This window comes from Portunus trituberculatus, chromosome 22 (genome assembly GCF_017591435.1).
Source record: "Portunus trituberculatus isolate SZX2019 chromosome 22, ASM1759143v1, whole genome shotgun sequence".
Lineage (NCBI taxonomy): Eukaryota > Metazoa > Arthropoda > Malacostraca > Decapoda > Portunidae > Portunus > Portunus trituberculatus.
Window position 1 is genome coordinate 9,693,628 of NC_059276.1, and position 11,714 is coordinate 9,705,341.

Consider the following 11,714-nt stretch of genomic DNA (forward strand, 5'->3'; position numbering starts at 1 on the left):
ACTGCGACCATTTTCATAGACCACAGAGACAATTAGCCGAGTTCTAAAGAGTATTTCTCCTGTTCATAATGCAGAAAACTTGTTAACATGTCACTAGAATCACAGAAACATCCTTAAAAATCTGTGTCACTTCAACTAGACCCCCTTTGAAAATAGTGTTTGTACTGTTGATAATGCAGAAAACTTATTAACATGTCACTAGAATCACAAAAACACCCTTAAAAATCTGTCACTTAAACTAGACCCTTTGAAAAATAGTGAAAGTGCGGCAGGGAAGTGTTTCGGAAAAGGGCCTGAGTCATGTGGGGAATATTAACCCCTTCAGTACCATTACACATTTCCGTACTCATTCTGGTTACTATTTGATGATTTTATACAGCTTCACAAACTCACGTGGGGAATGAAATAGTGAAGACTGGCCATTAAACCTCTGACCTCCATAGACCCTTCATAATGTCAATGCAATCATCTAATCACACTTAAAACTATAGATGAAAATACGTCCCGGTGGCGAAGGGGTTAATCGGATCTTTTCCTCTCCAGGGCGCCTTCACCTTCAGAGGAAACATGATAGATATGCCATTGCTCCTTCAGGCTCGTAATATCCTGCAGCTCGCCGCCATCACTAATTAAACTGTGTGGACTCTGGTAAGATCATTGTTGGGGGTTGTAAATTCAGCTAGCCTTTTATTTTATTGAGGTTATTAGTTTATCTTAATATCCTTGTTTTTTTTTTTTTTTTATTTAATTTATTGTTTTCGTGATTTATTTATTTAATCTATTGCTGATGTTGTTTATTTATCTTATTTCCATTGTTTATTGAATTTCTTTTATTTTTAGTTCATCTCATTAGTTTATTGTTGAGGTTATTAATTTATCGTATTCTCATTATTTATTAGTTGTTTTTTATATTTTATTAGCTCACCTTACTCTTTAATTTATTGTTCATGTTATTAATTCATCTTATTCTCATGTTTTTATTCTATTTTTTATTTGATTAGTTAACGTGATCCTTTGATTTATTGCTGACATTATTAATTATTCATCTTACTCTCATTATTTACTAGTCATTTTATTTATCTTATTAGTTCACGTGACTCTAATTTATTGTCTCATTGTTTTTAGGTGATTACTTGAACTTACTTCCTTAATACCTCATTGTTTTAGTAGTATACATAAGTTGGATCCTGGTGCAGTGACTACTTGTCCTGGTGAACTCTTTATTTGGTCATCATTTTATTGGTGTATTTTAATCTTTCACTACTTTTTGAATGGCGCCAAACTCAAAATCTTGTATTGCTCCTGCTCTGGTAAATAGATCCATAAAAGTAATGAATGAAATATACATAACGACAGTCTATAAGGGAGAAAATATACTACATGCTATATACAATTGTTTATTTTATATGATTTTTCCAGCTTTTTGTTCACTGTGGTCCAATGTGGTTAAATATAAAACAAAATTCAGATGTTATTTTATTTAGGAATGTTTAAAAATGCATTACACAATTATAAAAGTAAATATAGATTATGGGTTTTCCTTATCGAGTATTAAGTATTTTTATTGCAGGCTTTACTCTGCGTTACCTTTGAAGCTACACAGAGAAACTTTTTTTTTTTATTCATCACTATATTTTAGTTCTTTTTTAAAAATATATAATGTACATATTATAATATGCAAACTAGGTAGCCTATTTTAAGCAAAGCTTTTCAGGCATCTTATAATAATCTGTGAGAATTATTTGCTGACATGTGCGGTTTGTGCAATGAAAAGAATAGAATCTTAACAATAATACAGAGGAAAAGTTAATGGAAATATTTAAGACAGTACAATAATAATAACAATAATAAAAATAATAATAATAATAGTAATAATAACAATAAAAATGAAAATAATAACAATAACAATAATAAAAATAATAATGAAGACAATAATGAAAATAATAACAATAACAATAATAAAAATAATCATGATGACAATAATTCTTATGATAATACATTAATACAAGTTAGAAATAATAACAACAATAGAAATATTAAAAAAAAAAAAAAACAATATTGATTATAACAGTAATAAAATTGATGACAATAGTTTTTATGATATTCTATTAATACAAAATAGAGATGATAATATTGAAAGCAAGATTCAGTGATATAACATAAACAACATATGATGATAATAGTAATATATAAAGACAAAAAATCATGAAAATAAAGATATATGACAACTCAGGTGTAAAATATTAGCTATATGGAAATTGAATAAAGATCCTTTATATGCATGAATACAAATAAGCTATAAATGAGATAAGTACATATTAACCCCTTCAATATTGGGACACATTTTTACTTTGAGATTTGTGTACAATTAGACCATTTTATTGACATTAGGAAGGGTCTATGGAGGTCAGAAGATTAATGGCCACAGTCTTCACTATTCTAACTGAGTTTTGTGTGCCATTAGACCATTTTATTGACATTAGGAAGAGTCTATGGAGGTCAGAAGATTAATGGCCACAGTCTTCACTATTTTAATCACCCACATGAGTTTCTGAAGCTGTTCAAAATCACCAAATAGTCAGCAGAATATATATAAAAATGCATCATGGTACTGAAGGGGTCAATTAACATTATTACTGCAGGAGTCACCTTCGTTAGCCCTTCAGTGTAGTGTGAAGGGCTGTGCATTGATTGAGATTAGTGGAGGGAGAGTAAGGCTGAGAGAACAGAAGTGGATGAAATTAGTGGAGGCAGAGTAAGGCTGAGAGAACGAAAGTGGATAAGATCGTAAGACAACATATCAGACAGGATAAAGGCATATAAACTTGTTGATTTACTAGTCACCATTGAGAGAGACAAATAAAACATGTTCTTGGATGGGGAGCTTTAAAAGAATAGATAAATTTATGGATGGGGATAATAGATGGCATTAGGTAGCTTTCCTCAAACAGGGACAGCCTCTTGCAGATTCCCTCTATTATGTTAAGTAGATACTGAGTGTTCTATAAGTGAAGGTAACCAGGACAGTGTCATCACTAATTCAGGTGTTATGATAGATAAGGAGATAATGAATGTTTCTAGTATGTGTAAGTAATCTAGACATTCTCAACACAGTGTCAAGATAGATAAGAATATGATGTGTGTGTGTTTCTAGTGTGTGAGTGACCTAAACATTCTCAACACTAATTTAAAAGGTGTCAGGATAGATAAATAGATAATATATGGTTTTGTAGTCAGTTCAACCACCAATCAGAACAGATAAACAGATACCAAATACGTTTCAAGTAAGTGTGAGTGACTTAAACATTCTCAACATTAATTTAAAAGGTGTCCAGATATATAAGAAGTTAATAAATATTTTTCTAGTAAGTTCAACACCAAGGATAGATAAAAAAAATGCTAAATATGTTTCTGGTAAATGTGAAAGAACTAAACATTCCCAACAGTAATTTAAAAGATGCCAGGATAGCTCAGAATAGATAAATAGATAATCAATGTATTTCTAGTCAGTTAAGGATAGATAAACAGGTACCAAATATCTTCCTAGCATCACCCACTGTATATATTAAGGCAAGGTGTATCATGGCAGGTGGAGAGGTAAAGAGGTGGTGGCCAGGTGTGTCAGTGGTCAGTGTGGCCCTTCAAGTGGTGGTGTATGTTGGTCATGGCTTGCTTCAATATCTCCTGTGTTAAGCCTTTCGTTGCTGCTCCCTCTGGCCGGCCACTGCTGCGATCTGGAGAAACAAGCATAGGTGTCTTGTGTCGATTTACCAAGCGGGAACAATGTAAGTTAATATGTCAGTTGCTCATAATACTGTTTCATTTGTGGTACTCTGAAACACCTGTCTTATATTTTTCAAAGGCTGTAGAAGTGATTAATTGGGTTGGTTATGTAGAAATCTTTGTTAATCTGTCAGTTGATCATAGTACTTTATCATTTGAGGGATTCTGAAACACTTGACATTAATTTTCAAAGGCTACAGAAATGATTACCTGGGTTTTTAAGAGTTTCATCTGTTAATAATGTAGAAATCTTGTTAATCTGTCAGTTGATCATAATATTGTACCATTCAAGGTATTCTAAAACACTTGCCATTAATTTTCAAAGGCTACAGAAATGATTAGCTGAGTTTTCAAGAATCTCATCTGTTGATAATGTAGAAATCTTGTTAATCTACTTGTGGTATCCTGAAACACTTGCCATTAATTTCCAAAGGTTACAGAAATTATTAGCTGGGTTTTCAAGTCTCATCTGTTAGTAATATAGAAATCTTTATACTCTGTCACTAGAATCATAAAAAAAAAACTTTGATATTGACTCCTGCTTCTCCTTAACCTTCTCTAAAGTAAGGCAAGTGTGCACATCACCACTGTCCACCCAGGCTACGTTAAAAACATGCATTAACATGATACCAAGAAACAGTGACCATGAATGAGCTGAAGTTATAGGAGTGAAAGTTGAGAATAGGAGAAACATTACTAACTGGAGTGACTGTGTAGGAGTGACATTACTAACTACAGTTGCAAAAAAAGATGCATTACTAACTGGAGTGTTGGTAAGATAGGTACATTACTAACTGGAGTGACATTACTGACTGGAGTTGCAAAAAAAGATGCATTACTAACTGAAGTGTAGGTAGCAGTGATACATTATTAACTGTAGTGTTAAGTAGCAGTGACACATTTTTAACTGAAGTAGCAGGAGTGATACATTATTAGAGTGGCAAGAAGTGACACATTACTAACTGGAGTGGTAGGAGTGACACATTACTAACTGGAGAAGCAAGAGTGACATATTCTTAACTGGAGAAGCAGGAGTGACATTCTTAACTGGAATGGCTAATAAAGGAGCATTACTAACTAGAATATATGTAAAAGTGACACATTATTAATTGGAATAGCAAGAGTGACACATTACTAACTGGAGTGGGCTAGAATTAACACATTATTAACTGTATTGGCTGTAAAAGGTGCATTACTAACTGGAGTGTGTGTGGGTCAGGTCAGGAGGAGGTTGGTTGAGAAGTCGTCCTATTTCCTGTTGTGCTGTGACCCCAATATGGAAACTGTGGCTCTGTGGGGAAAGGTCATGGTTATACATCAAGAGGTCACTTCATTACATTGGTCATTTACATCATAACATCAATCATTTGAAATAGAAGGCCATATTATTATTATTTGACATTTGGTTTTTCTTATGTCTATTTCACAAACTTCTAATAATATAACAATAATTTTTAGAATGTCACTTTTTTTTATGTAAGAGGGAGAATTACCAAGGGCAAAAAAATTAATATTAGAAAAAAAAGGCCCTCTTGAATTGTAGTCTCCATAAAAGAATCAAAAGAATTACTCAAAATAAGTCAAAAAGCCTTACCATTATTATACGACATTTGGTTTTCCTATATTAATTTCACAAACTTCTACCAACATAACACCAAATTGCAAGTAACAAGCCTCTGGTAAACTCTGGAACTCTCTGCCTGCTTCTGTATCTCCAACTTCCTATGACTTGAGTTCATTTAAGAGGGAGGTTTCAAGACATTTATCCTTTACTTTGGCTAACTCTCTCACACCTGTAAGGGGACTGGTAACTAAGTGGGTCTTTTTTTCTTAGTTTACGTTGCCATTGACCAATTTTTCCCTCTACCATTAAAAACAACTATTTCAACCTCAAACACACCCATTAACCCCTTCAGCACCATGACACATTTCCATATTCCTTGTGGTTGCTATTTGGTGATTTGATACAGCTTCAGAAACTCATGTGGGGGGATTAAAATAGTGAAGACTGTGGCCAATAATATTCTGACCTCCATACATCTTTCCTAATGTCAATAAAACAGTCTTATGGTTAATATAGAACCACTCGCACTTTCTCATTCACAAACATTCACAAACCTTCGCTCCGCAGGGAATATAAGGGATGATATTCTCTTTCTCCTTCGGGTGGGACTGTTTAACACGCTGCTGTGAGGTATGTGTGGGCCTGGCATATCCTTGCTTCTCCACATCAACAGCTGCCTTAGAGTGAGTGCTTATCTTGAGGTGCCCCTTTACTTGGCTCTCAGTACCTCTCATCTTCCTCTCCCTTGATCTGCCAATGCCAGTCTGCCTTGGGTTAGGACTTAATGTAGATCTGTGTGTCTTGTGAGGGCTGTTACAGGAATCAGACTTGTCACTTGCCTTTCTCTCTCTTGATTGACTGGTGTCTGTGTCATTGCCTTGTGCTGTGTGCCTTGGTCTAGCTTCCCTGTGTGTCTTGCAAGAGTTGTGACAAGAGGAATAAGATTTTTCACTTGTCTTTCTCTCCCTTGATCTACCACCAGTGTCTGTGTGCCTTGGTCTAGCTGCCTTGTGTGTCTTACGAGGAGTGCTGTGACAGGAGGAATCAGATTTGTCTCTTCTGTGTTTGCTGTGCCCTCTCTTCCCAAACACCTCCTCTCTGCTGCCTGGGTGTTCATATATGTCATCCTGCTGTGTTCTGGCTGATCTTAATGGCAGGTTGGTATCACTGTGACACAAGCAGCAGTCATGGTAGGTGTTCTGTGACTCTTCCTTCCTATCCCTTGTCCTGTGCTTCCATATGACTCTTTCTCTTCCAACAGGGCATGGATTGTCACATAAAGTATTGCCATAGCACAGGCAGTCTTGGGAAGTATCTGGTTCTTGCTCCCTATGGTCTTTCTGTGCTGGCTTCCATACAACTCTCTCATTTGCTAACTTAGGATCAATAGATGAAGGTCTGCTTGTTTTTTCGGTTTGTTTAATGCCTTCTCTGTCCTTCCTTGGGTTACAGTGCTTGCAGTAATGTGGTGCCTCAGTCTTCTCCCTCTGTGTTCCTTGGCTAGCTTGCTCTGAAGTGTTTACCTGTCTTGTCCTCTGTAATGAGTTGAAAGTTGTCACATTCATATATCAGTGTTTTGAAAGTTAGTCTATGTGGTTATTGGTGTTATGAGGTGTTAATAAGTATCATGATGCAATTTCATATTCATTCTGGTTAATATTTGATTTTAGTACAGCTTCAGAAACTTATGTGGGGGTTGAAATATTGAAGACTCCAGCCATTAATCTTGACCTCCATAGACCCTTCCTGATGTAAATAAAATTGTCTAATCATATCCAAAGCTCAAGGTAAAAGAATGTGTCCCAGTACTGAAGGGGTTAATTGTAATGGTTCAAATCATTCATATTTCGATACATACCTTTGCTTTGTATTTTGTTTTGCGTTTGATCAAGACACTTTTGTTTCTTGGTTTCTTTGCGGCTTCTGAAAATAGAGAATCTTTTGTCACGCTCCGAACATTGACTCTCTCTCTCTCTCTCTCATAGGAGGAGATAGTAGTGGTGTTGGTGGTGGTGGTGGTGTGGTGGTGGTGGTGGTGGTGGTGGTGGTGGTGGTGGTGGTGGTGGTGGTGGTGTATTGTGGTTAAGTTAGATTAAGTAGAAGTAACACACTGGAGGAGGTGATGGAGGGTGGTGGTGGTGGTGGTGTAGTGTTGGTGGCGGCATCTCTCCCTCTACCTCTCCCTCTCTCCTCTTCCTGCTCCACTCTCTTGCGCAGGGTTGCCAATGTGTCCTCCACCAAGTCCAGGGCCGCCTCCATCCCTGCCAGAACAAAAGCCAGGTCAGTTAGGAATAAAAAAGAAGTTAACATGTTTTTCAAGGCTTCATTTGACTTACTGGGCTTGTAAAGGTAAAGAAAATGAAAGAAATTAGTTGATATAACACAAAATAAAAATAAATTAAACTCAAAAGCTATAAATAAGAGAATAAAAGAATAAATTGACAGATTTTACAAGACTACTTTTTAATGAGCTTGTGAAAGTAGAAAAATTAAAAGAAATTCATTAATATAACCCAAAATAAAAATAAATTAAATAAAAAGCTATAAATAAGAGAATAAAAGAATAAGATAAAAGGTTTTACAAGACTTTACTTTATTTAACGAGCTCATGAAGGTAAAGAAAATGAAAGAAATGAATGAATAGAACCCAAAATAAAAATAAATTAAACTCAAAAGCCACAAATAAGAGAATAAAAGAATAAATTGACAGGTTATTCAAGGTTTTTTGACTTACTGAGCTCGTGAAAGTAAAGAAATGAATTAATATAAGCCAAAATAAAAGGAACTAATCAATATGAACCAAATATCAGTAAATAAGAGAATAATATAATGTGACATGCTTTACAAGGCTTTATTTTACTTATTGACCTCATTAAAGTAAAGAAAAGTAAAGAAACTAGTCAGTGTAACCCAAAATAAACAAAATTAATCAAAATAACCACAAAAGAATAAGGTGACATGCTTTACAAGACTTTATTTTACTTAATGAGGTTGTGAAAATAAAGAAAAATTAAAGAAACTACGCAATGTAACCCAAAATAAAGGAAATTAGTAGTAGTAGTAGTAGTAGTAGTAGTAGTAGTAGTAGTAGTAGTAGTAGTAGTAGTAGTAGTAGTAGTGGTGGTGGTGGTGGTGGTGGTGGTGGCTGGAAAACACATAACTAGGTGAGACAACAATAACATGCAAATTCTAACCTCTCCTGTCAGATTGAGGGAACACTTTGCTCATGGTGGGAAGAAAATGCTATACTCCCTTCTCTTCCTCTTCCTCCTCCTCCTCCTCTTCTTCTTCTTCCTGGAGTCTTCAATATCTCTTCAAGTCACTCTTCTCTTCCTTTACGACTTCAAATGGCTCAGTGTCTCATTTCCAACGCATATATTGTTCATTTTAACTTATTTATTTGAATCTCCCCGCCTGTGTTTTGACTTTAGTGTCTCTCTCTCTCTCTCTCTCTCTCTCTCTCTCTCTTTTCAACGGCGAGTGTTTATGTCAATCATATCGCGTTTCATTCCTTATTTCATCACGTCACCTCTTTAAAATAGACTAAAAACAACATTATCACACTTACATAACACTTTTAAGCACTTCTGAAGTTAAATATTGTCACTACATATATTTACGCTTTACAATTAATTCCATCTCTTCATATTTCACTTTTTTGTTCTATCACACCACCTAATTGAAGTGAACTGAACTAAAAACAACATTAGCACATTTAGATAACACTATTAAAGTTGTTTGAAGTTAATTATTGTCACTGCTTAAAGTACACGTCACATTTGCTTTTTACAATTATCTCTCTTCTCGTATTTCACCCTTTTTACATTATACAACTTGTTAAAATGGACTACAAACAACATTAGCACATTTAGATAACATTATTAAAGTTGTTTGAAGTTAATTATTGTCATTATCTAGGTACACACATTTGCTCTTTACAATTACCTATCTCTCTTCTCATATTTCATCCTCTTTTTATCACATCACCTCGTTAAAAATGGACTAACAACAACATTAGCACATTTAGATAACACTATTACAGTTGTCTAAAGTTAATTATTGCCACTACATATATTTGTGCTGTAGGGGCAGGAACCGGTTCCGGAATCGGTTCCACATGAATACAGATGGTAGATACCCATGAGTTACAAATCACAAATAGTATACTATATAGTGCTTATTATAAGAATGTTATTATTAATATTATTTAGGAATCGTTGTAAATGCCAGTATCTACAGATGAACGAAGTAGATCGAGTATAATACAGTCATAATGTACTGCAGGCAGGCTTGTATCCATTATTCAAAGAAATTACACGAATAATATATGAAAACTTCGTTCATACTGGTCATTGGCCAATAGCAGGCACCGATTTAGTGTTACCATATTAAAACACCATGCAACACCTCAAAATGCACCAAGACACACCTAAGACTCACTAGAAACACTCAATATAAACCAAAATCACTTACAACACTCAATATCATCCCCTACCACACTCAAAAAGCCATGCAACCCCTCAAAATACCCCAAACACACCTAAAACTCACTAAAAACACCCAATATATACCCAATTCACCCCCACACACATCCGAAAGACTCCTAATACACACCCACACAGCTTAAAACACTCAAATTTAGCCCAAAAACACACTCAAAACACCGCACAATACCTCAAAAAGCTTCCAAAACACACTCCAAACCTGCAAATACTGGAACACATCTCAATCCACATACTCAAGGTACGTAAAATATACCTAAAAGGCCTAGAACACACTGAAAACACACAACATGCACCAAAAACACTCCTAACACTACTGAACACACTGTGATTTTATAATGCATACTGTTTGGGGTGTTTCAAGTCTTGAAACACCCCAAACAGTATGCATTATAAAAGACGTTAAGATTAAAAGGGACACTTATCTAGATATTACACCTTGGCTTCTTATCCTATTCCGCTTCTATTTTTCATTTCTTCTTCATCCTCCTCCATTGCTTCTCCTTCGACTTCCTTCTATTGCTTCCATTTTCACGCCTGAGCCTAGAAACATACCAAAACACTAGATGTTAGACAAAATATTGAGGAAATGAAGGGTGACTTAAGTATTGTGGCTTGGCTGTTGCTCCTCTTCCTCCCCCTTTTCTCCTTCCTTCCTCCTTATTCTCCTTTATTTCTCCTTTCTTCCTCCTCCTGCTACCAATATCTACATACCTAAACCTAGGAACACACGAAAACACGTAGAAATCACTAGATATTAGGCAAAATATTGACGAACTGGGGTGTTGGAAAAGAGGCGCCAGCCTGAGGCTATGTTGAGTCACCACCTGGGCTGTGGTCATCCGAGAGAACGGGAACGGGGTGACTCGGCTAAATTACGTAAATAATTTGATTTCAAAAATGACTTTTAGAAAAAACGAAGCCACGGCCGAATGCATGACATTTTATGACGTGATAAATATCTAAACTAATTTTCAAAATATCAAAATATCTCCAGCTCAACTAGTTTTTTAAAAATGTCAAAATTAATTACGTTAAAAGTATAAAACATTTTCAACAATGACTTTCCTAAAACGTCCTGGAAAGTCAAGCCATTTTCACTTGGTGAGTATTTTACCACATTTCACGGAGTCTGAGCTATCTTTTAAGGCATTCTACAGCGAGTTAGACCGAGAAGCAGAAACGTGAGCAAATAAAATAAAGAAAAATAAGACATTTATTCAACAGCACCAAACACCATTTCAAAGTCCACATATTTCTCTCAATAGATTAATTTCACACTTAAAAGAGCATAGACGATTCTATGATAACATCAAGGCTCACTTATAGCCCCAAAGAAAAAAATTCAAAATGGGAAATTGAAATTTTGACCGTTAAAAGCCTTTAACATACGCCATAAAACACCACTAAACACTATATATTTACCCAAAACAGGCGCGAAAAACTCTTCAAACACAACGAAACATTTATAGAAACCATAAAAACATACCATGGAGGCGTAATATTACCGTTAGGAAATATTAGGAAAAAAAGTATTTGACCCCGCAGGCTGATGGTTTGGGGGATGGTGATGGCTGGGGGACTGCGGGGGGAGACGGCCCGGAGCCAACACCGGGAACAGCGGGTGTCTTTTATCATCTCACCAAGCCAAAATCAAGCCTTATAGGGAACTTTTGACTATGGGATATGAAACGGTAGACTACTGGCTGTTTTCTGACACTTGTTTGGTTTACGATAAGTGAAGGAAGCAAATATCAGCTTGTTTCTTTGTAATGATCGTTATACCTATCATCTTTTAATATTTGCGTACTGTTTTCACTCTCATATGTCAAAAAAACTAAAAATAAGTGACTGGCCTTATAAAT

At 35.4% G+C, this 11,714-nt stretch overlaps 2 protein-coding genes across 4 annotated transcripts in view; one reads left to right on the forward strand and one right to left on the reverse strand.

The window, feature by feature from the left end:
- LOC123507498 (citramalyl-CoA lyase, mitochondrial-like) overlaps window positions 1–4,318 on the forward strand; it is a 58,862-nt gene extending 54,544 nt beyond the window's left edge. For both annotated transcript variants that reach the window (XM_045260408.1, XM_045260407.1), the window contains exons 8-9: window positions 544–648; window positions 3,590–4,318. In XM_045260408.1, the coding sequence (XP_045116343.1) occupies window positions 544–633 (90 nt within the window). In that variant the 3' untranslated portion in view covers window positions 634–648; window positions 3,590–4,318. The remainder of the gene's footprint in view (window positions 1–543; window positions 649–3,589) is intronic.
- Window positions 3,601–10,336, reverse strand: LOC123507494. 2 transcript variants are annotated; one of them, XM_045260403.1, is made up of 6 exons: window positions 10,275–10,336; window positions 7,459–7,608; window positions 7,206–7,270; window positions 5,902–6,882; window positions 4,984–5,074; window positions 3,601–3,734 (listed from the first exon to the last, which is right to left on the reverse strand). In XM_045260403.1, the coding sequence occupies exons 2-6, from the start codon at window positions 7,604–7,606 to the stop codon at window positions 3,622–3,624; spliced, it is 1,398 nt and encodes a 465-aa protein (XP_045116338.1). In that variant the 5' UTR covers window positions 7,607–7,608; window positions 10,275–10,336; the 3' UTR covers window positions 3,601–3,621. The 2 variants fall into 2 exon arrangements, with proteins under 2 accessions (XP_045116338.1, XP_045116337.1); XM_045260402.1 differs by lacking the exon at window positions 10,275–10,336 and adding an exon at window positions 8,542–10,138.
- Window positions 10,337–11,714: the final 1,378 nt, after the last annotated feature.

Excerpts from the sequence above, each read along its gene's own strand:
- LOC123507494 (XM_045260402.1), bottom strand. The coding sequence starts at position 8,575 with ATGAGCAAAGTGTTCCCTCAATCTGACAGGAGAG. Across the intron at positions 7,271-7,458 it reads ACCCTCCATCACCTCCTCCA|AAGCCGCAAAGAAACCAAGA; the intron begins GTGTGTTACTTC and ends CTCTATTTTCAG. Across the intron at positions 6,883-7,205 it reads AAACAAAATACAAAGCAAAG|AGGACAAGACAGGTAAACAC; the intron begins GTATGTATCGAA and ends AACTCATTACAG.